Genomic DNA, 23426 nt, shown 5'->3' on the forward strand with positions numbered 1-23426 from the left:
CTACCAGAGAGCAGGACCAGGACCAACCCACTGTGCTACCACACCCCCTGCAAAATAATCAGATATGACTAAATTTCACATTCACAAACTATGTAACATGTAGAACTGAATTCTAAAACTTTAAGAACACAGAACTGTATGCTTTCAAAAAGGAAATTTTTTCACTCTAAATACTAATTGTAGACTTTCAAATTTCCTGCTGTAATCTTACAGCACATAACATAAATACCACAACAACATCAATCTTAGGCAGGGTTCTACAGACTGGTTCTTTTTCCTATGATGTCTGTCTGTTCTGACCAAAAAATTTGACACTGGAATACAGTGGTGTGACTCTGGTATTTTGACAGAGTCCTATAGACTGCAGCAGTGGTGTCACTAGGGTGGGTGCCACCCAGTGCAGTAATTCATGGTGTCACACCCCCATGGACCCCCTCCCATACCAGACCATATAGAATCCTCAGTAGTGTTTTTTCAACTAATGTTACTCATAAATCGTAATTCCTGTATATCACTCAATGTAATGGCAATAGGTGGTATAAACAACAAGCAAAATTAAAATGACACATTTAAATTACAACATCATACACACAGCCTTAATGTACTTACATTTACATAGTTTCATGTGGTTAAAGTGAAAATTCAGTAAGAAAACAATAGAATTCGAAATAAAAACGTTTCAGAAGTAAATCAAAATTATGTTTATTTTAATGTTATTGATATAGGTTTACAAATACTAATTACCACAATATTGTAGCTAAAACACCAGAAATTGTGACAAAATCTGCGGCTATAAAAACAATAGCGGCGACGAAAACAAGAGCGCGTGTTTGTAGCGCGTGGAGATGAAACCACGTGATTCGAAGCATCACTGTAATTGGGTAATAATGAGATCTCTGAGCAGAGCGCATTGGAAGGGTCAAAAAGTAAATTAGCACAGAGTTTTATCCTTGTAGGTATATTGATACATGTCAGCTGGGCTTTATTACAAGAAATGTTTTTGTTCTTGCGGGGAGTGTGGTGGCGCAGTGGGTTGGACCGCAGTCCTGCTCTCCGGTGGGTCTGGGGTTCGGGTCCCGCTTGGGGTGCCTTGCGACGGACTGGTGTCCCGTCCTGGGTGTGTCCCCTCCCCCTCCGGCCTTACGCCCTGTGTTGCCGGGTAGGCTCTGGTTCCCCCGTGACCCCGTATGGGACAAGCGGCTCTGAAAATGTGTGTGTGTGTGTGTGTATATTGATACATGTCAGCTGGGCTTTATTACAAGAAATGTTTTTGTTCTTGCGGGGAGTGTGGTGGCGCAGTGGGTTGGACCGCAGTCCTGCTCTCCGGTGGGTCTGGGGTTCGGGTCCCGCTTGGGGTGCCTTGCGACGGACTGGTGTCCCGTCCTGGGTGTGTCCCCTCCCCCTCTGGCCTTACGCCCTGAGTTGCCGGGTTAGGCTCCGGTTCCCTGTGACCCCATATGGGACAAGCGGTTCTGAAAATGTGTGTGTGTGTGTGTGTGTGTTTTTGTTCTTATAACTAACTACAGGGATATTTTTCTTAAAAAAAATACATTTGTGCTGAAACACTGCACACAAATTTTATAGACAGTCATTTTTGTGTCACCTCCTCTGATGGTGTCACCTGATACGGTCCGCACCCCCTACACCCCTTCGTGATGCCACTGGCCTGCTGTAAGAAATGAGGAGCTCCATACACTGGAGGCAGGTCTGAAGGGTTCTGTGTAAACTGCAGTATGTAAAGGATGCAACAGTAAGTGTACTAATGGATTTCTCATCAAAGCAATGTGGGGGCTCAGTGGTGTCAGATTGTGAACTGGGAATTACTAAATAGGCAGAAATATAAAAAGGTAAAATGTAACTTGATGAAAGTCTTAAAGAGAGACTCTCAGAAATTGAAATGACAGCATTCTAGCATTTGTTTCATGTCATGTGTAGTTTCTGATCAATTGAAAACCATGTTTTTCCTCATGCTTTTCCATTTTCACATTATTTTAAGCTCTAAATAATACAGCAAGATACAACGGCACAACACACACACACACACATCATCTGAACCACTTGTCCCATACGGAGTCGCGGGGAGCCAGAGCCTAACCCAGCAACGCAGGGCGTAAGGCCGGAGGGGGAGGGGACACACCCAGGACGGGATGTCAGTCCGTCACAAGGCACCCCAAGCAGGACTCGAACCCCAGACCCACGGGAAAGCAGGACCTGGTCCAACCCACTGCGCCACCGCACCCCCCGCCCAATGGTACAACAACTAGCTGTAAATCTCCAAAACACATCAGCATGAGAAAGGTTTCCTTACTTCTTCTTCCCTTCCCCATTCTGTCAAAGAAATTGGTAGTTCTTATTTTCACCGTCATTAGTCATTCCTTTAGATACTCTTAAATTCTGCTTCTGGTGATCAATGACCGTTCAGTGACTTATTTTTTACAAAATCAATCTGACAGTTACAGTTTACGACATAATGCATTGTATAAACTAGGTGACTGAAAATCCAGTTTTTTGTTTTTACATACAGATTAAAACCTTGAAAATAAGAGGATAAAACCAGGTACTGTTCTTGTACAACATGTTTACCTCAGACCTTCTTACAGTAAAACACCTATAGGGAAGCCACTATAATCATAAATCATAGAAAGATTGTGTTTCCATAGCAATAAAACTTGGTTGCTATGGGATATCATTTCTGAAGGGGGAACTAACTATTCTTTTTTTCGCTCCAAGTTTTTGCATGATCTTCCAGTTAGTGTTTTGACTGTCACAGTTAAAGGAGTGTTGTGAAACAATTGTTGTGGCTATTTTTAAAATAAAAATAACAGTAGAATGACAGATCACATTAGAAGACCAGAGTAACTAGTGTGCAGAATCCATGTCCTTTTAAACCACAACAGCTGTCTCTGCATGACACAATTACAGTGCGGTACTAAAAACAAGATTGCACAGTGATCGAATTCCTGATTGAAAAGGGCGATGACATCTCAGCTCTGCGGTGTGACTTGTATTTGGCATTCTTGCATGACAATTCTCTGTATTGGCATACATCCAGCATTCTCCATATCCCCAGACAATCCTGTATCATTCTTGCATAAAACACATCAAATCAAATCTGTTAAAAACATGTTGTTTTTTCATGTTTTGGTTTTAAGTAACATTTATTCTTCTGTTCATGTACTTCAACCATTAATAAGGTCCTGGTACAGCAAAAATTAAAATATGACAAAATTATGTCAAACCAATGAATGTGAGTACAGGGGACAGAAAAAGAAAATGTTAAATTCTAGATCATACGCTCACAAGAATGCAATGTCAAAGTATCCATTATAGCCATGCGTGCTAAAGAGATCTTACACAGATCTGTTAGTGATTGTGAAACCAGCACATTTACGTAACGCTTTTCTCCAAAGCGATTTACAGTGTTAAGCTACTTACAATTATTTACCCATTTATACAGCTGAGTAATTTTACTGGAGCAATTTAGGGTAAGCACCTTACTCAGGGCTAGTACAGCTGGAGCAGGAGATAAAACCCCTGACCTTTGGATCCAAAGGCAGCAGCTCTAACCACTACACTACCATCCATCCTTATAGTTACAAGGACTGTTATAATTGTCAGTAATGTTGTAAACGTGAGTAACCCTTTAATTCTAAACAACAAGGGCCACCATTATCTATCCTCCTGACCTTTCCAGAATGTGCAGCTGTGCTCCATCCACCAGCTGAAAACCAAATAGAGGAGTGAGTGACAGGGGGTAATTGGGTCAGTTTGGTCTATTACTGAGTGCTGAGCCATAATGATTTCCTCCTCAATATTCTGTTCTCATCAGCATTGCCATAATTTTTCCCATATTTTCCAGCTTCATCTCTGTTACAACAGTGTTGCCCTATGTGCAGAATCACATCTTTCTCATCTAACATGTAAGAATATTTGAACAAGAGCATGAAACGGTCTCCCACACAGTCATTTAAGCACCTGTGTTTGCATCATTTATGCAGTACAAATCACCTTCAATCTCAATCAGCATATCCTCAGGAGAGACTTGTGTTCCTCTTGCCTTGAAGATGGTTTGTCTCTTTCCATTACATGATGCAGCTTAAAATAATGACTTTCTAAACAAATTAAGATCACAAACTTAACTCATCACACAATAACAAAATGTATAAAAAAAGGGAATAACTAAAGGCTCTGCCAGAAAAAAAAATATATATCTAAATAAATTCCTCAACTTTCCCTGGCGTTCTTCCAGTACAACATAATGTTTAAGACTGAAATCCAGGCAAAGCTATGAGAAATAAATGAGTTAAATTCCATCTGTTTTTGTGATAAAACTCTAAATTGATAAAATTGTCTTTGTCTTATTTTATTGGTCTGAGACAGTGTACAAGTGGTCCCCAATTTACAATGGTTCGACTTAGAATTTTTTCAACTTTACGATGTGAACTGGCAATAGACGTTCAGTAGAAACCGTACTTTGAATTTAGAATTTTGATGTTTTCCTGGGCAAGCGATACGTGGTACGATACTCTCTGGCGATGCTGGGCAGCGGCAGCGATCCGCATCTCCCAGTTTGTCACGCAGAGGTGTGTATTCGGTGTATTAAATGCATGTTCGACTTATGATATTTTCGACTTATGATGGGTTTCGCGGAACGTATCACCATTGTAAATCAGGGTCCACCTGTATACACCAAGTCAAAGCATGGAGCATGCAGCTGAATTTAAGCTACTCTACCCAGATATAAAAACAGTTAGTCACAAGTTTAATTCACTCCACATGAACATCCTTCTCATAAAACCTGAAATTAATTGTTTTGTTGTCCAACACACCTAAATCTTTTTCATACCAGGAAGATCTCTTTATTCAGAAGTGACAGTAAAAGTATTTCAGTATGACAATAGCCTCTTTCAGGAACACTCACCATTGATTTATGGCACCCCGTAGTTTACCAAAGAAAAAACTCACATAAAATCACACACACACACACACGTTACTGTCCCAAGCGGGGTTGCAGAAAGCCAAAGCCTAACCTGGCAGCACAGGGCACAGGGTTGGAGGGACAGGGGACACACCCAGGATAGGATGCCAATCTGTCACAAGGCACCCCAAGTGGGACTCAAACCCCAGACCCACCAGAGAGCAGGCACAGGCCAAACCCACTGCACCACCACACCCCCCCTGCATAAAACCAGCCTTTTAAAAATACTAAACTCAGTAGCTTAAAAACCAGCTTTACCATTTTTTCCCCCACACACACACATTTTCAGAACCATCCATCCATCCATCTTCCTCCGCTTTATCCGGGGCCGGGTCGCGGGGGCAGCAGTCCGAGCAGAGTACTCCAGACTTCCCTCTCCCCGCACACCTCCTCCAGTTCCTCTGGGGGAACCCCAAGGGGTTCCCAGGCCAGCTGGGAGACGTAGTCTCTCCAATGTGTCCTGGGTCTGCCCCGAGGCCTCCTCCCAGTGGGACAAGCCCGGAACACCTCCCCAGGGAGGCGTCCAGGAGGCATCCGAAACAGATGCCCGAGCCACCTCAACTGGCTCCTCTCGATGCGGAGGAGCAGCGGCTCTACTCCGAGCTCCTCCCGGGTGACTGAGCTCCTCACCCTATCCCTAAGGGTGCGCCCAGCCACTCTGCGGAGGAAACTCATTTCTGCCGCTTGTATCCGCGATCTCATTCTTTCGGTCATGATCCAGAGTTCATGACCATAGGTGAGGGTAGGAACGTAGATCGACCGGTAAATTGAGAGCTTCGCCTTACGACTCAGCTCCCTCTTCACCACAACAGACCGGTACAATGACCGCATTACTGCGGACGCCGCACCGATCCGCCTGTCAACCTGCCGCTCCATTTTTCCCTCACTCGTGAACAAGACCCCGAGATACTTAAACTCCTCCACTTGAGGGAGCAACTCCCCCCTAACCCGGAGGGAGCAATCCACCTTTTTCCGACTGAGAACCATGGCCTCGGATTTGGAGGTGCTGATTCTCATCCCCGCCGCTTCACACTCGGCTGCAAACCTCCCCAGTGCACGCTGCAAGTCTTGACTTGATGAAGCCAACAGGACCACATCATCTGCAAAAAGCAGAGACGAGATCTCGCGGCCACCAAAGCAGACACCCTCCGTTCCCTGACTGCGCCTAGAAATTCTGTCCATAAAAATAATGAACAGAATCGGTGACAAAGGGCAGCCCTGGCGGAGTCCAACATGCACCGGGAAAAGGTCTGACTTACTGCCGGCAATGCGAACCAAGCTCCTGCTCCGGTCATACAGGGAACGAACAGCCCGTAGCAACGAGCCCCGGACCCCATAATCCCGAAGTACCCCCCACAGGATGCCACGAGGGACACGGTCGAATGCCTTCTCCAGGTCCACAAAACACATATGGACTGGTTGGGCAAACTCCCACGAACCCTCCAACACCCTAGTGAGGGTATAGAGCTGGTCCAGTGTTCCACGGCCAGGGCGAAAACCGCATTGCTCCTCCTGGATCCGAGGTTCGACTATCGGTCGGATTCTCCTTTCCAGTACCCTGGCATAGACTTTCCCAGGGAGGCTAAGGAGTGTGATCCCCCTGTAGTTGGAACACAATCTCCGGTCCCCCTTCTTAAAAAGAGGGACCACCACCCCGGTCTGCCAGTCCAGAGGCACCGTTCCCGAACTCCACGCGATGCTGCAGAGGCGTGTCAGCCAAGACAGCCCCACAACATCCAGAGACTTGAGAAACTCGGGGCGGATCTCATCCACCCCAGGGGCCTCCGCCAAACGTTCCCAACAGACCCTCACTATGCGTTTGGGCCTGCCAGGTCTGTCCAGCTTTTTCCCCCGCCATCGAATCCAACTCACCACCAGGTGGTGATCAGTTGACAGCTCAGCCCCTCTCTTCACCCGAGTGTCCAAGACATATGGCCGAAGGTCAGAAGAAACGACTACAAAGTCGATCATCGACCTCCGACCTAGGGTGTCCTGGTGCCAAGTGCACTGGTGGACACCCTTATGCATGAACATGGTGTTCGTTATGGATAAACCGCGACTAGCACAGAAATCCAATAACAACTCACCGCTCGGGTTCAGATCAGGGAGGCCGTTCCTCCCAATCACGCCCCTCCAGGTATCACTGTCGCTGCCCACGTGGGCGTTAAAGTCCCCCAGTAGAACGACAGAGTCCCCAGTGGGAGCGCTTTCCAGCACGCCCCCCAGGGACTCTAAAAAGGCCGGGTACTCTACACTGCCGCTAGGCGCATAAGCACAAACGACAGTGAGAGACCGTTCCCTGACCCGAAGGCGTAGGGAGATGACCCTCTCATTCACCGGGGTAGACTCCAACACATGGCGGCTGAACTGGGGGGCTATTAATAAGCCCACACCAGCCCGCCGCCTCTCACCTTGGGCAACGCCAGAATAGTGGAGAGTCCACCCTCGATCGAGTAGAGTGGTTCCAGAACCCAAGCTGTGAGTGGAAGTGAGCCCGACTATATCTAGACGGTATCTCTCAACTTCCTGCACCAGCTCAGGCTCCTTCCCCGCCAGTGAGGTGACATTCCAAGTCCCAAAAACCAGAGTTGGCGCCCGAGGTTTGGGTCGGCCGGGCACTCGGCCCCGACCACCGCCCAAATCACAATGCACCGGCCCCTTACGGTTTCTCCGGCAGGTGGTGAGCCCACCGAAGAGCGGTTCCACATTATGGCTTCGGGCTGAGCCCGGCCAGGCCCCGTGGGCATAGACCTGGCCACCAGGCGCTCGCATGCGAGCCCCCCCCCCCAGGCCTGGCTCCAGGGTGGGGCTCCGGTGACCCCATACCGGGCGGGGTAAACGGACGCCTTGCTTTTTCCTTCATAAGGGGTTTTTGAACCGTGCTTTGTCTCGTCTGTCATCCAGGACCTGTCTGCCATGGGAGACCCTACCAGGGGCATGTAGCCCCAGACAACATAGCTCCTGGACTCATTCAGGCACTCAAACCCCTCCACCACAATAAGGTGGCGGTTCACGGAGGAGCATTTTCAGAACCGCTTGTCCTATACGGGGTACCGGAGCCTGCCTGGCAACACAGGGTGTAAGGCCGGAGGGGACACACCCAGGATGGGACGCCAGTCTGTCGCAAGGCACCCCAAGCGGGACTCGAACCCCACACCCACCGGGGAGCAGGACTGTGGTTCAACCCACCGCGCCACCGCGCCACCGCCCCCCTCTGCATAAAACCAGCCTTTTAAAAATACTAAACTCAGTAGCTTAAAGACCAGCTTTACCATTTTTTCCAATGAAGTTTAAAAAAAAATAATTTAATAAGATAAAATAGCAGCTGCTATTTTTCCAAACCTTCCTCCCAAAAAATCTCCAATACAATACACCATTAAAGAGCATCCATATTACACAGAGAGGAATGGCTGGGTGACGTATAAGGAGGTCAGATCCATACTGATTCCTCTACAGGCTAATTATATGCATAGTTAGCAAGAGCACAGTACGTCAAAATCGAAGGCCTAATTCAGAATGGGCAAATAGGGCAATGTACACCAAGCAGCATTTCTGAGCAAGCTATTCATGGACTAATTCTGAAAGAGCATGTAAATAACTGCTTCTGAAGTGAAACTCAACCAACCCCATCCCTCCACACCATACCCAGAAGAAACAGAGAAAGCATGGACGTGAGGTGGGGTGGACAGAGAGACAACAAAAATGAGGGAGTGCAATATGGTACATGTCCTACCTCCTGCAGCTGAACTCGAACTTTATTGATGGCCTTCAACCAGTGCAGTCTGGATGCAGAGATGGGGGGAGGCCCAGTGTTATGGAAGCTGTGAAAAATAAAGAGGAATCATGACCAGAAAATACAGAGGAATAAACAGAAAGGAATGCCTGAAGGAGTGAATAAGCTTTTTTCTGAGCAAAGATAAAAACTTTTCACAAAGTTAAATGACTAAATCTGAATTAAGCAACATCTCTCGCGGAACAAAACAATACTAAAATAATACTAAAATAGTATTATCACTGCTTGTCCAGGGCAGGGAGGTGGTGATCCAGAGAATATCCCAAGGCCTAAGGCATGAGGCAGAGTACATCCTGGATATGACACAAGTGGATCACAGGGTAATCAGATGCACACACTCATCATCTCATATATATATATATACACAAAAAGTACAATTCAGAGTTAGCAGTTCACCTGAAACTTGTGTATTTAAGCTGTCGGATGAAACTGGAGTACCTGGAGGAAACCAATGTGAACATAGGGAGTAAATGCAAACTCCCCCAGGGTAAATCAGCTGGTAGTGTAGTAGTTAGCACTGTTGCCTTTAGGGCCACTGGTAACAAGTTCAAATCTCAACTCTACTATTCTTGAGCAAGGTACTTACCCTAAATTGCTTGAGTAAAAATTGCCCAGCTGTATAAATGGGTAACTAACTGCAAGTTCTTCTAGAGAAGTGTCAGCTAAATGATTAAATGTAAATCTGACTGAAACCTATGTCTAGAAGATGTGAGGCACCTGCCCTAACAACTACACCACTGTCACACCCTCACTAAAATAAGAATGCTGGAAATAACAAACCAGTTTTTACACAGCCAAGGTGTATACTATTCCTTTGGGAGTGGCATAACAACAATTTTTACCTGCTGCAAGATTTCTCTGGCCTCTTTTCTTGCATCTTTGGACTCTGTATGTCAGAGATGCTGTCGATCACTGAGGTCCTATCCAGGTCCAGTGGTGACTGTAGCTCCTTCTTCTCTTCTTCATCCAAAGTAGCTTGCCTTTTGATTGTGGGGCGACTGGGGGAGCTGTGGAAGGACTGAGGAGAGTCTTGGTTGTCTTGCTCCTCTGGTTCAGAACAGAGCTGAGAGCTTGTCTGGCTGAGGTTCCCAGAGGAGCCGAAATGGCTACTATCCACCGGGCTGTATTGATAGACACACCAGCATGTCACCATATTTTGTGCCGCACCTCAGGAAATCTAGACCACATTTCTTTCATCTTCTAAGATTAAATTCATAGTTTTTGTAGGCAGACTTGCTTCCTAGATTGTGCCTACATATTGGTAGAACTTGTCAGACTACTTTGAAAATCTTTATGTACTTCTTTTGGTAGATGCACTTTAGATAATGATAAGTACTCCACATCTTTGTTGAAAAGATGGCTCCCGATAGAAGTCTTTGAAAAATAGTTGTTGAAGGCCTAATCTCCGCTGGTGTGACCAGCAAAACTAACAATTAACTTTGGAGAAAAGCGCCAACTAAAATCAACATTTTTATGTTGGAATGTCCCATTTGAACAAGACAACAAAAACACTGAAAAATGTTACCATGGATGTGCTATTCCCCTGTTTTCAATTATAAGAAAACATAACATAAAAACTCAACATGACACAAATATGCAACTAAATAAACACGAATTCTATAACACACAATGTCAATCAGATAACACTGAATGTAACTGCAGCAGTTGTAGTGGATATAATGTTTCTATGTTCTAGTAAGAACATCAAGGCATTATAAATGGTTTTTAATAACCATTTATTATGCTGCTACTAGCCTTTTAGAAACATCCTTCTTCGACAGCTCTGTAGTGGGATCTGATCCAGAAAGCAGTTGAGAGACTGTGTCTTTCTCAGTTGTATCCTGGGGTAGAGGCTCGGGCTGTGAGATGCAAATCTGGGGTTCATCGATACAGTTCAACAGAAACTGAGGCTCACTAGAATTTAAAGTTTCCTGCTTATGTCTTTCAGAGAGTTCCTTGGTCTTATCTAAATTGTCAGTTATTTCTTCAGATGACTTGGGTTCAGGAACATTTTCAGTTTCATCTGATGCCACTGTGACTTTGTTCAAGTGTGTATCACCTGTGGTATTATCAGCATTTTCATTAGCTTTAGGTTCACAGGAATTATCAGGGGTTGTTTGTGCCTCCGGTGTCTGTGATGTTTGCCATGGGAAACCCAGTTTCCTTCCGAGCAGGGAGGCAGCAGGTGGTTGATCCTTCATAGTAGCTGGTTTGTCTTCTTGGAAAAGACCTGCAGAAAAGGTCTTGAATCCAGACAAAAGACCATCTTCTGTCACAGATACCAGAGGCACTTTTGGAATTGTTGGGGTAGATGAGAAAAGAGACCCAAAGGTTTTACCACTGTCATTTGCTCTAGACATGAAGCCAAATGTGGAAGCAGACAAGCCAGGCATGTCAGAGTTTGCAGGAGGATGCTCTGCTGCTAAAATTGGTTTACACTCTGTAGTAGTCGTCTCAGCTTCTGGTCCAGATTTGCCCAAGCTTGTGCTGCCAGGCTGCCCGATAATTGTGCAACATTCCTCATACATGACTTTTCCCTCATGCATACCAGATTCTTCCTCTGTAGTATCCCCAGCAGATGGACATTCCTGAGTTGTGCTGGCAATGAGAGATGTGTCAGTTTCCACTATGGACTGTGAGTCATCTGCCGTTGCTGTCTCAGGAAGTATCACTTTGTTTGGGTCTCCTTTGTGCTCCATGGTTTCTAAAACTTCAGCTTCTTTTGAAAGAGGTTTCACGTCAACATTAGAAGTGGGGACAGGATCATTATTTACAGTTGCATCTCCTTCAATTGCTGATTTTTCTCTCCTTTCTTTCAACGGCTCTTCATTTTGCTCTTGCAAGGTGACTATGGGACAAGGTGCCTCTTTTGCCACATTTTTTTCAACTTTGACACCATGTTGAGGTTTTGATGTTGGGGGTGACTTTCTCTCTTGGGGTTTTGGTGGTTCAGGTCCTTTAAACATGCCAAATAAATCAGTTTTCAATGCATCTGTTGGTAGACTGCTGGGAAGATTAAAGAAAGAAACCTTTGGTTGTGACTGAGCAGAAGTGGGAGAGGATTTAAAGAATGAAGACTGTGAAGGGGAGAAAAAGCTGGAGGCTTGGGACTTGGAAGGTACACTTTGTCCAGAAAACATCTTGGACATAAAGCCAGATAATACATCTGATGGAGAGTCTGTTGCAGGTTTTTCTGGTTCACGAGGCTTCTGCTGCCCTCTTATCATCTGACTTGAAGGTTCTACTATTCCTCGTTTAGGCTGTAGCTGTGGTTGAACAACTTGTTCTCTTGTTATTAATTTCCCTTGGGGTGTTTCTTTCATAGCTGATTGCTCTGTTATTTTTGCTGAGTCTATTGTGAAAGGTTGCCCTGTTGCTGAAGGCTTCTCTGTCTCTTTTTGTGACAGTATTGCTGGTTCTGACTCTGTTGCAGATGATTTACTTGCTAGTAATAGCTTCTCTTCATCTGACGGTTCTGTTACTTGTTTTGACACAGTTTCTGCTGCTAATTCTTTTGTTGTTGGTTCTCCTGCTACCGTTGTTTCAGTTTCAGTTTCAGTTAATGTCTCTGTAGGCAGTATAGTTTGAGTTTCCGCTGATAGCTCTGCTGCTAGTGTCATCTCTGTTTGTAGCTCTGTCTCTGTTGTTACTAGTTCTGTTTCAACTGTATGTTTTGTTGTTGCTGTTGGTTCTGTCTGTGTAGATGGATCAATTGCTAGTTTTGGCTCTGTGTCTGTTACAAGTGTTGAATCTGTTTTAATTGTTGGTTCTGTTTCTGTTGATGGCTTTGCTGCTAATATTATTTCTGTTCCTGAAAATGGCTCCATTTCTGTGTGAAAATCAGCTGTAGAGCAGCTCTCTATTACAGGAAATTTCTCTATTATTTGAACTGTTTCTGTTTTCAAAAAGTCTGTTGTTCCAATGTGCTCCTTTTCTGGAATTTGTTCATTGACGGGATGTTTCTCAGATAAAATATTGTTTTCTAATACCTGCTTTATTTGAGGAGAATTTTCTGTTTTTACATGACAGAGCTCAGTTGTTGGTGATTTCCCAGTTACAAGGTGTTGCTCACTTTTTGAAATCTCTTCAGCTGAACTTTCTTTTTCTTTAAGTACAGATTCACCATCCTTTACACCAGCAACCTGCCCTAAAGTGTCCAAGGATTCAGCACTTAACTCCTGACCACTTAACTCCTGATTAATTTTAGAAACTAATGGATATGTTATTTCTGCTGCTGTATTTTGTTTCTCTATATTTTCACTTAATACAGACTTCTCAGTGATTTCTCCAGTCACCATAGCTCCAAACACCCTTTTCTCAGTGATTTTATCTTGAATTTCAGACAACTCTGATTTCTTGTTATCAGTAAAGGACATACTGAGGAAGCCACCCTCCCCTGTTTTGGCTTGCTCAGGGTAACTATCTTGTGAGCGTATAGATGGAACCTTGAAAATACTTTCTGTCTCAGATGCTTTAGATGTAACTAACAGCCCCTTTATGCCTCCTTGAATTGTGTTTGCATTTGGTTGGGAACTGGGACCACTGAACATAGAAAATAAACTTTTGTTTTGTGTTTCATTACTTGTGGCTACTCCTGGAGCAGAATCACGGACAGTTGGGCCTTTTTGACTAGGCGTTGACTGTGGGCTAGCTCCACCAAACATAGAAAACAAACCTGTTCCAGTATCTTTAGATGGAGTTGATCCAGGTAGAATGCCAAGAATTGACGGTCCTGAAGAGCTTGTCGGATGCTGAGGACTTTGTCCTCCAAATATAGAAAATAACCCTTTACTTGCTGGTTCTTTTGGTGTAGATACTCCTGGAATGATACCTCCAGCAATTGTGCCTCTTTGACTAGAAGCTGACAAGGAAGAAGGCCCACCGAACATGGAAAATATTCCTTTGTTTGGTGGCTCTTTGGACGCAGATATTCCTGGGGTAGTGCTGCCAACAACCGACTCTCTTTGGCTAGAAACCTGCTGAGTGTTCGTCCCACTGAACATAGAAAATAACCCTCCAGTTCCAGGAGGTTCTTTAGGATAGGAGGATCCAGGCAGAATGCCACTAAGAATAGATGACCCTGTATGAGAAGAACCCTGCTGAGACCCACCAAACATAGACAATAAACTTTTTCCTGGTGGCTCTTTTGTAGCGGGAGCTCCTTCCTTAATTTGAGTAGGATGCAGACCAAACTCATTTGAAATAGTTTCTTTCTCCTTATGTAATGCTACTTCATCGGAGCAGACAATTGCTTCAGGGAGTATTACCTCATGGGAGAATTTGTTTTTGTTAGGAAGAGACTGAGGAAATACTTCTGTAGAAACACATTCCACCACATTTGAAGATACCTCCACATTTGCTTTGGAGGCTATTGCTTCAGAAATGGGAACATTTCTGAGTGGCATAGTTACAGAAAAAATGTTTGAGTCATGAGTTTGCTGTTGTTTAGGTGCAGTACCTTTTATTATAAATATTTCATCTGATTCTCTCATATCTGAAGAGGGCTGAGTAACAAGTTCTGTAGAACAAACAACTTCTCCTTCAGCTGGAGGTGATACTATGGGTGCAGTTGTTTCAGAGTCAGTTGCTTGAGAGGTAGATGTGCTTTTATCTGCACTAACTTCTTGTGTATGTGCAGTTGCTTCAAGTACAGTTATCTTAGAGGATTCTCCCAATGCTTCAGCTAGGTGGGGCTCTGAGGGAGGAATCACTTCCCCTTCAGCTAGAGGTGGTACTGTGACTGCAGTTACATGACAAATATTTACCACAGAGGTAGACCTGCTTTTATTTGGAGTTAGCTCTCCTTCAGGTAGAGCAGCTTCTTTGGAGTCCCTCTTATCTTCAGTTAGCTGAGTAGCTAACCCTGTAGACTGAACTATTTCTCCTTCAAGAAAAGGTGTAACCGTGAGCGCAGTCCCACTGGACAAAAGTGCCTCAGAGGTGCTTTTATTTGTTGAAGTTGTTTCCTCTGTAAGTGTACTTACTTCCAGTACAGTTATCTCAGAGGATTCTTTACTTCCTTGAGTTGCCTGAGTAACAAGCTCTGTAGATGCAATCACTTCCTTAGCTGGTGGTACCATTGCGAGTGAAGCTGCATCAGAGGCGATTATTTCAGAGACAGCATTTGAAAATTCCTTAAGAAAGATTTCTCCTTTAGCAGGAAGATCCTTTTTTGGTGTAACTGTTTCTGAAAGGCTCTCCTCTAGGACTGGTGTTCTGTGATTTATGTCAGACTGAGGAATGGGGCCTCCGGAAAGAGATACTTCACAAGATTTCATTTTTACAGGTAAAGTTGCTTCAGACAAAATCCTGTCAGAAGCTGGTGTGCTATGTTGTGGTATGAGAGTGGAGTTCAGATCTATTATTTCTCTTTCACCAGGGGCTAATTCTACGCTGAAGATTTCTTCACAGTGAAGAGCTTCAGGAACTGTTTTATTTGACAAAGCAAAAGCAATCTCAGCTGATGAAGTTACTGTATTTGAATCTGGCAAAATTTCTGTAGCTGGTTCAGAATCAGTGACATTGTGTGTTAATCTTCTCTGTAATTTATGATCATAGGACATCGACTTGTTACCAGGAGATAAGAGTTCAGTTGTACTTGATTTGAATGGAGTGATTTTGGGAATAAGCTTTTTGTTTGGACTAAGCCCACTGGAACATTTGTTAGAGACAGGGATCTCAGATGTCTGAGTGTCTTTGGCTGAGGTATGTGAACCACACTCATCAGATAAATGAATTTCTCCTTTCACTGATGATATTTCATTAGCTGTTTTAGAAAGAGTTGTACTACAAGTTGATCCCTGTGGTAGAATTTTACCATTTGGGCCATTAGTTGTGGTTTTTACAGAAACCAGTCCTAACTGTGTTTGAGCAGGGTGATGACTAAGTCCACTGAGATTTGACGATACATCTTTCAAAGCTGGATGTTTGCTTGGCAGTGCCTCAGGTTGAACTACATTTAAAGATATTTGCACAGTTGATGGAGCCTGAGGTTTAATTCCGTTGAGTACAGAATGTAAACCTTTGCTTGATAAGTAAACAGTGGAAGATGTTCCAGGTGATGTCTCTGGTTGGACTGAATCAGGCTGTAGATCAGCTGCACTAGACCATTGCTCATGTTTGTCACTACCTGACAATTTTCCAGGTATAGTAGTATCAAAGGTTGGTTGCGACTGAGGAGTAACAGAGATAAGGGGAGTTATTGCAGTCTTCACGGGACCAGGCTCCCTGGTCATAGACTGCAAACCTTTATCCTTTAAATCACTGGCTGTAGATACCTGAGGAGTTGATCCTGATTGTACTGAGGTAGCCTGAGTGTTTTGCGTTGAGAACTTCAATACTAAACTTTTAACAGAAAAGTCCTCCCCCTCTGCAGAATGTTCAGACAGTGTCTCTCCAACTGAATCATCCAAGAAGAATGCAGTTTTCTTGGCAATATTCTCCTGCTTCCTTTGTTTTGCTTTCATGACTGTGAGAGATTTCTCAGAAGTCTGGATAAGACTAGAATCACAGGGCTGTATGCCAAGCACTTTAGGTTGTCCTAGCTGAGCCACTGATTGATTCTCAAATTGAGAGTCATTTCCAAAACTGGCAACATCTGACTGTTTCTGTAAACCTTTGGATTTAGCAAGCATTTGGGTTTTATATACAGCTTCAGTTGCAGTTTCTTGCCTGTGCATAATGTCTTCTTTCTTTATTTCACTTCTGATGTTTAGTGCTTGTTCTGGATGATTCCTATTTATTATAGACATCTGTTGAGTTTGAATTTCATACTGTGTGCTCATCTTGTTTCTAACTTTTTGATTGCCCTGCTGCTGTAAATCTCCTGACTTCAACTGTGAGAGAGGTTGTTTTCCATTAAGGTTTTCAAAAGATGGGTGTTGTACTTCACATGAAGCAGAAGGAGACACAAAAACATTACAGCTGTCTTTAAAAGAACTGACATTCAGAGCTCCTACAGGAGCAGAAACACTCTTCTCTAGTAGTTTTATGTGAGCCATAGGAAATTTATTAGGCTCTCCCTTGTGTTCTTCCAGTTGTTCCAGTGAGACACAAGAGCCTGAAACTACACTGGACTGAATTTCATTTGCTGGTTTATTTAAAATTAGGGATGGTGAATGTGTATATGATAGCTTCTCGAGCTGTTCATCTTTAGCGATTATTGGAGAAGACCGGCTGGGTGTCACTGCAGGTTGTACTAATGCAGGGGATTGGTCGGACAATAGAAACTCTTGAGCTAGATGTTGTCTATCATTTTCTATTATTTGAGGAATTTCAGAGTAATTTTCCTGTAGGCTGTAAGGCTTAAGATCTCCTTGATAAATATATGCAAAGGTTGTGTAGGACAGTGGAGTGTCTTTCTGGCACGAAACTTCCTGTTTCCTTTGGTTTGTCAGTTCTGTACATCCATCATCTCTCATCTCTAAAGACAGATCAACCACCTCTAATCCTGACTGATGATTAGTGTTTGCCTGCAGCTGTTGTTTTTTTGCCATTCTGACTTTCATCTTATACTTAGTAAAATCCATAGGCTGCCCTTTCTGAAGTAAAACAGAATCTTCAGCAGTTTGGGTGCAGCTTTTCGGATGTTGCTTGTCATTGTTTCTGAAACCAGAGAAGTTCACAGGAATACTGCTTTGATATACCTCTTTATACTGTGGCTTTGGACTCAAGAGTATCCCATTTTCACTGTCAAGAGAAATTCTCCGATGTGGAACGGAATCCACTATGTGCTTTCTGTCTATTTCATGTCTAATTTTTGGCTCAGATTTTAGCTGCACTGCAGTTGCTGAGTTTTGAAGTTGTTCAGAAAGATGTGGCTTCGCCCGAACCTTTTTCAAATCAATGACTGTTTTAAAAGGAGATGCAGTATCTATATTGTTAACATCTCCATCTCTCCCCATGTGTTGTGCATGAGTTGCAGAGAAATTTTCAATCCTTGCAACAACAGATAAGTCTGTGACAACATCAGGATCAATGGCTATCTCAGCTTTCTCCACTTCCAGAGAAGAATCCGAAAGTGAACCTGTCATGCTGGACAAATTCAGTGGACACTTCTGAATGTAGGAGGTTTTTGTTAATGTCTTGGCATCATGACTGAATTGGCCTGTACCTTCAGTAACTAAACTGGGCCACACTGACAAAGGGGAGTGTTGATCAATTTGAGTGTTTTGACAATATAAAAATGGTGATTCAGAATATTCATCATCTCTTTCTACTGTTAGATCAACAGCCTTTTGATTGCTAGAACTATCTTCCTGTAGTTTTTTCTGCATTCTGACTTTTAGTTTATACTTAGTGAAATCCACTGGCTTCTTCTGCAATTCTCTGAAATCCTTCAGTGACATTTTTTGATCTGAATTGTTGAAGACCTTAGAGAAGTCTAAGGGACTACTTCTACATTGTGAGTCTCTCAAAGGCTGACCTGGGATCCAGAGGAGCTCACCTGTAACGGAAGGTTGACTTTTCTGGTGTGACACAGAGTCCATTTTGTAATGTTCAATTTTATCAATTTTAAATTCTAGCCCACCAGAATTTAACTGCTGTGGAATTCTTGTCTGTGGCTGTGAAAGGGTTGTTTCAGGATGATCTTTTTCACAGGATGCTGTAGTAAAGCTAGAACCACCAGTATTAGTGCTAATCCTATGATCTGTACCCAAAGCAGATCCCTTGTTCCTAAGTGGTTCTTTCTGAATCTTAGAAGTGTTCAGAGGCTCTGACTTGTTTTTTACCATGCCTGCCATGGACTGGGTCATTTCTGATGTTGCAGTGGGTTTCACAAGTGGATGCGGACATGGAAAGGGATATTCATTAGATATACCCATTAGTTTCAAGGGATCTTTAACAGAGAAGTCAGCTGGTGTGCTGAGGGCATGGATGGGACTGATAATGCTTTGCAGTGATGCAGTGGACTGATTTGACAAAGATGATTTAAATTGTTGTTTTGGTACGAAGGGAAATGATTCATCATTCTGTGCTTGAACAATCTGAGAAGTAGCGTAGTTTTGTATCTGCGGCCATGAAAAATCAGATATGCCACCTGCCAAAGATTCATCTCCCTTAATTATCTTTGACTTCAAAGTCTGATGGTCTGACTGCGTGAACTTTGTAATCTGTTGATCCGCTAATGGAACCTCTTTTATTTTTCCCACTTTATGTTGTTCGCTTTGAGTCAGAGCAAATGCCGAAGTACCGAGATTCTCCTGAAGAGGTTTAGAGAGTTCCTCTATCGTTCTTGGAGATCCAGAAAGTTTTGTAGAAGGCGTGGGAAGCTCAGGAAGTTTTCTAGAACGTCTGTCTTGGACTATCACTGGCGTTGAGCAAGCTGTTTTGCTTATTTCAGAATCCTGGCCATCAGCCACAAAATCTCGGCTTCTTGAAAGAAATGTGGATATTTTTTGTTTTGTCTGATGTGGTCCTTCAGTATCAGAGAATTCCTTCCCTTGATCTACATCTGCAGGGCAAATTGTAATTTCAGGAACTGATGTACAACATTGTGTTTTATATTGTCTGTACGGGCCGGGTGATGTGTTAATTGTGGTTGTGTATTTGAGTGAAACAGAGAATGGGGATGATAACTCAGTTTTTTGATTTTTCCAGTATGGACCTCGATGACTTGCTCTGTGCACGTGCACTGTCAGGTCAGCAGCTTCCAAACATGGCTCTTCATTACCTAAATTTGTCTGATGTGATTCTTTGGGCTCCATTTTTACTTTTTTCAATTTACACATGGTAAAGTCTACAGGCTGTTCATTCTGTGCAGAAATGGATTCCTCAAACATTTGTGAGAAACGCTTCAGATTCATGTTCATAATTTGATCGCCTTTTCTAAAGGCTGCAGTGAGGTCCATAGGAGTGTTAACAAACTGGGAGTCTTTCTGATGTTGTCCTGGGACCCAGAGGAGCTCATCTTCATTATAAAGGGGAATTTTAAAACCACACAAAGTGATCTTGTCCTTTTGGTATGAACTGCTTACAAGGCGTTTTGAAGGTTCAGTTGATACTTTGGCATTTTTATCAGAGACACATGCATACAAATGTTTCCCTGCTCTATCTGTCAGCAATGAATATATGTATTCCTCATCAGTGTAAACATAATATCCACAATCACCAGCTTCAGCTGGCCACCACATCCCTTGTTCCAAAAGAGAAAGCCATTGCTGATACCACTCAGACTCATCAAAGTAGATATCATCGTCATCTACATCTACATTAACTCCAGCAGAGGAGCTTAAGTCTACGGCACAGTAAGATAAATCAACTGGGCCTCTTTTAGCCAAATGTCGCTTGAGAATCTTGACAAAATTAGACTGTCCATTTTTAGACTCTGCATCCTTGGAACACAGGATCTCAGATATACCATCAATAAATGAGGAGCTATGCTTTTCATACATGATACTTTCATCAAGAGACTGACACCTATTTAATTTTGAGTTTTCTTTTGATGTGGTAAGATTCAGAGCACTCATATATCCAGTCCTGTGTTTTTGACATTCCAAAGCATTCAAGTTGTCACAACTGTTCCATGGTTTCTTGTTTCTGCAACTCATATCATACAAAATTATTTCCGCATGTTCAGAATCATTGAGGTTGCTTTGGAATATATAATTTTCGGATCCATCCCAGGGGTGAGAAGGAATAAAATACTGATCACAGTCAATATCTCTAACACTAAACCCATAAGGTGCCTCCACTAAAAATGAGCCATCCGGTGGATAGTAACCCACACCTTCTATGAAATCATTTTGAGATTGGGCAACAGTAGCCTCAGATAAAGCATATTCATTAAGATGCTGCCATAGAAGAGTGTCTAGTAAACATTGTTGCTCGTAGATTTCAACAGGAATTAATCCACATTGTGTAAAGGAATATAATAGGTCTTGGTAAGCATACTCAGTTGGTATGTCACACAATGCATCATATACTTCTGGCAGATGCTCCTGCGAAAGCATAGCAGAATGAAGTTTTTCCTGTTTCTCGGAGCAGATGTTCTCTTTGCCACATTGATGGTAATATTCGTTGTCAACACCTGATGGTAAAACACTGTTATTAGATGAATAACGAGGCTGAGTGAATTGGGATGTAGGACTGCTATCTGAACTCGAACTTTCTATGCTATTTGAAACCAAGATGTTCTGAGGACCAGTTTTGTTGTGTTTTGGAATTAGCCGATCAATGATCCCAACGCTCTTTTCAGGGTCCTGAGCAGTTGGTTGAACACTACTGTCACTAAGTCCTATCTGAAATATGCTGGAGAGCAAACTTTTGGAGCTGCCACTGCTTGGTTTCTGTTCTGTATTCTCCTGTCCTACACCCACTTCAGCTAACTTGTCTGAGGAGGACTCTTCTGCTGTTGCCCGACCAAAAAGTCCAGAGAGAAAACTTTGCTGTGTAGGTGTTCTGAGATCTTTTTCAACCACATCTTCCTCAGAGGGCCGCATCTGTAGTTTCTTGTCATTTTGACTTTGTGGGAGTCCCTGTCCAACTACTTTACCTGGTAAATCTTGTTTTTGAGCAATGCTGTCCTGGATTTTTGCTGTCACCTCCTCAGAAGATGTTGTTAATTTTTTCATCAGTCCAGACAACAATCCTTTTTCTTGCTGCGGAGGATTCTGATTTTGTCCACTCTTGGGAGATTGCTGAGCTACCTGGTTGTTAGATGGTGTTTGCTGCTGGGGTTCATTACCAGATGTTGCCAGTTTAAAAAGCCCGGAAAACAGTCCCTCTTGTTGAGTAGACTGTTGCTTTTCTTGCTTTTGAGGGCAATTTTGATTTTGCTTGTTAATTTGCTGATTGCCAGTCAGTAATGACTGTTGCTGTACTGGAGGCTGGTTAGAGCCTATACTGTCTGAAGAATCCAATTTAAATAGACCAGACAAGAGTCCACCTGGCTGACTAGTAGGTGGAGCTTGCTGAGATGCTGTTTGATTTTTCCCACTTACATTTGACTTATTTTCCTGTAGATGGTTGGACTGGCAGGTTTCTGTTGACTGCTGCTGTTGGGAAACATTCTCTGAAGAAGATAATTTTTTAAACAGTCCAGAAAACAAACCACCTTGTTGAGGTTCAGGGCCTACTTTGTCCTGTGGGAGGATTTGGTTCTGCCTCTGTAATAGTTGTCTGCCCCCGTGTTGCTGACTAGGTCGATCATTGGATACTCCTGGTCTCTGCTGTGTTAGAGTTTGCTTATTGGCCGATGTATTATCTGAAGATGCTACATTAAACAGCCCAGATAAGAAACCTCCTTGCTGACTGGGGACTTGCTGACTTGAATTTTGCCCTTGTCTGTTTAACTGGGGCTGACCAGGCTTACCACCAGGTTGTTCATGTGGCTTTTGAGATACATTCTCTAAAGAAGTCAACTTATTGAACAATCCAGAAAGCATCCCTGTTGGCTGGCTTGAACCTGTCTGATGTGGTGCACTTTGAACATTTTGATTATTTGTTTGCTGTTGACTAGGTTGATTGCCAGGGCCTTCAGTTTTTTGCCTAGGAGGAGAGGGTGTGTTGAACAAACTAGATAGAAACCCTCCTTGCTGATTAGGCTGTTGCTGTGGCTGATTTTGGTCAGTCAGTATGGGCTTGTTAGCTTCTTGCTGACAAGTTTGGCTCACAGGAGATTGCTGAGATTTCTGGGTTAAATTTTCTGATGATGTTATCTTATTCAACAGACTAGACAGCATCCCTCCTGTTTGACTGGGAGGTACTTGCTGTGTTTTCTGTTGATCGGGTAAGTTATTTATTTTCTCTGATTGGTGCTGGTTCAGCGGAGCTTGCACATTCTCAGATGATTTAAGAAGCCCGCTAAACAAGCCTCCGAGTTGACTGGTTGGTTGTTCAGGTTGTTTTTGACTATCTGTATCTTTCTGTTCACAATTCAAGTGACTTTCCTTTTGCTTTTCTTGAGAAGTTGAGGACTGGCAACCCTCAACCAGGCTTTCTGAAGAAGTCAACTTCAAAAGCCCAGATAATAAACCTCCAGACTCACTAGCAGTTGCAGCATTTTCTGTTTCAGATATGTTCTTTTGGCTCTCTAATTTTTTTTTGTCAGCTCCTGGTTGACTACTTGGACCAGGAGGCATTGTCTGAACACTGGGAGTTTTGTTAGCAGGAACATTTTCAGCAGAGGCAAACTTGAGAAGTCCGGAGAGGAGCCCCCCAGATTGTGGAGGAGCTGCTCCTTGCTGTGGCAGATTTGAGCTCTTCATTGGTGCTTGATTTCCACTCTGAGTAGAAGAAAAAAGTCCAGAAAACAAGCCTCCTTGCTGAGGCTGATTTGCTGATTCTTGAGGTTTACCGATACTTGACACATCTTCAGCTATTTTGAACAATCCTGAAAGGAAACCCTGAGGTTGTGATTGTGACTGCTGCTGTGGATGAGGTGGTGAGTGAGGTTGTGTCTGAATTTCACTGATGGCTTGCTCCCGATCTGTTTCTCCAACTTGGCCATCTGGAGGCATTTGCTCTGCTGAAGATGGTGGTTTATCATCTGGCTTAATCGTGCTCTGACACAAGTCAGATGTAACAGGGATATTCTGAGCTTTAGACTGCTGTTGATTTTGCGGTGTGTGCACATTCTCACTTGAGGTCACCTTAAAGAGGTTTGAAAACCATCCTGTTTCTGTGTTCCCTTTAGGTACACCTTCCAGAAGGGCA

The 23426-nt window shown here is 43.4% G+C and overlaps 1 protein-coding gene across 1 annotated transcript in view; it reads right to left on the reverse strand.

The window, feature by feature from the left end:
• LOC108938954 (protein unc-13 homolog B-like) overlaps window positions 1-23426 on the reverse strand; it is a 105679-nt gene that overhangs the window by 57564 nt on the left and 24689 nt on the right. Inside the window, exons 8-9 of the mRNA XM_029259705.1 lie at window positions 9614-9892; window positions 8712-8799 (exon numbers count right to left, since the gene is read on the reverse strand). Of these exons, the coding sequence (XP_029115538.1) occupies window positions 8712-8799; window positions 9614-9892 (367 nt within the window). The remainder of the gene's footprint in view (window positions 1-8711; window positions 8800-9613; window positions 9893-23426) is intronic.

Source organism: Scleropages formosus, chromosome 17 (assembly GCF_900964775.1).
Source record: "Scleropages formosus chromosome 17, fSclFor1.1, whole genome shotgun sequence".
NCBI lineage: Eukaryota > Metazoa > Chordata > Actinopteri > Osteoglossiformes > Osteoglossidae > Scleropages > Scleropages formosus.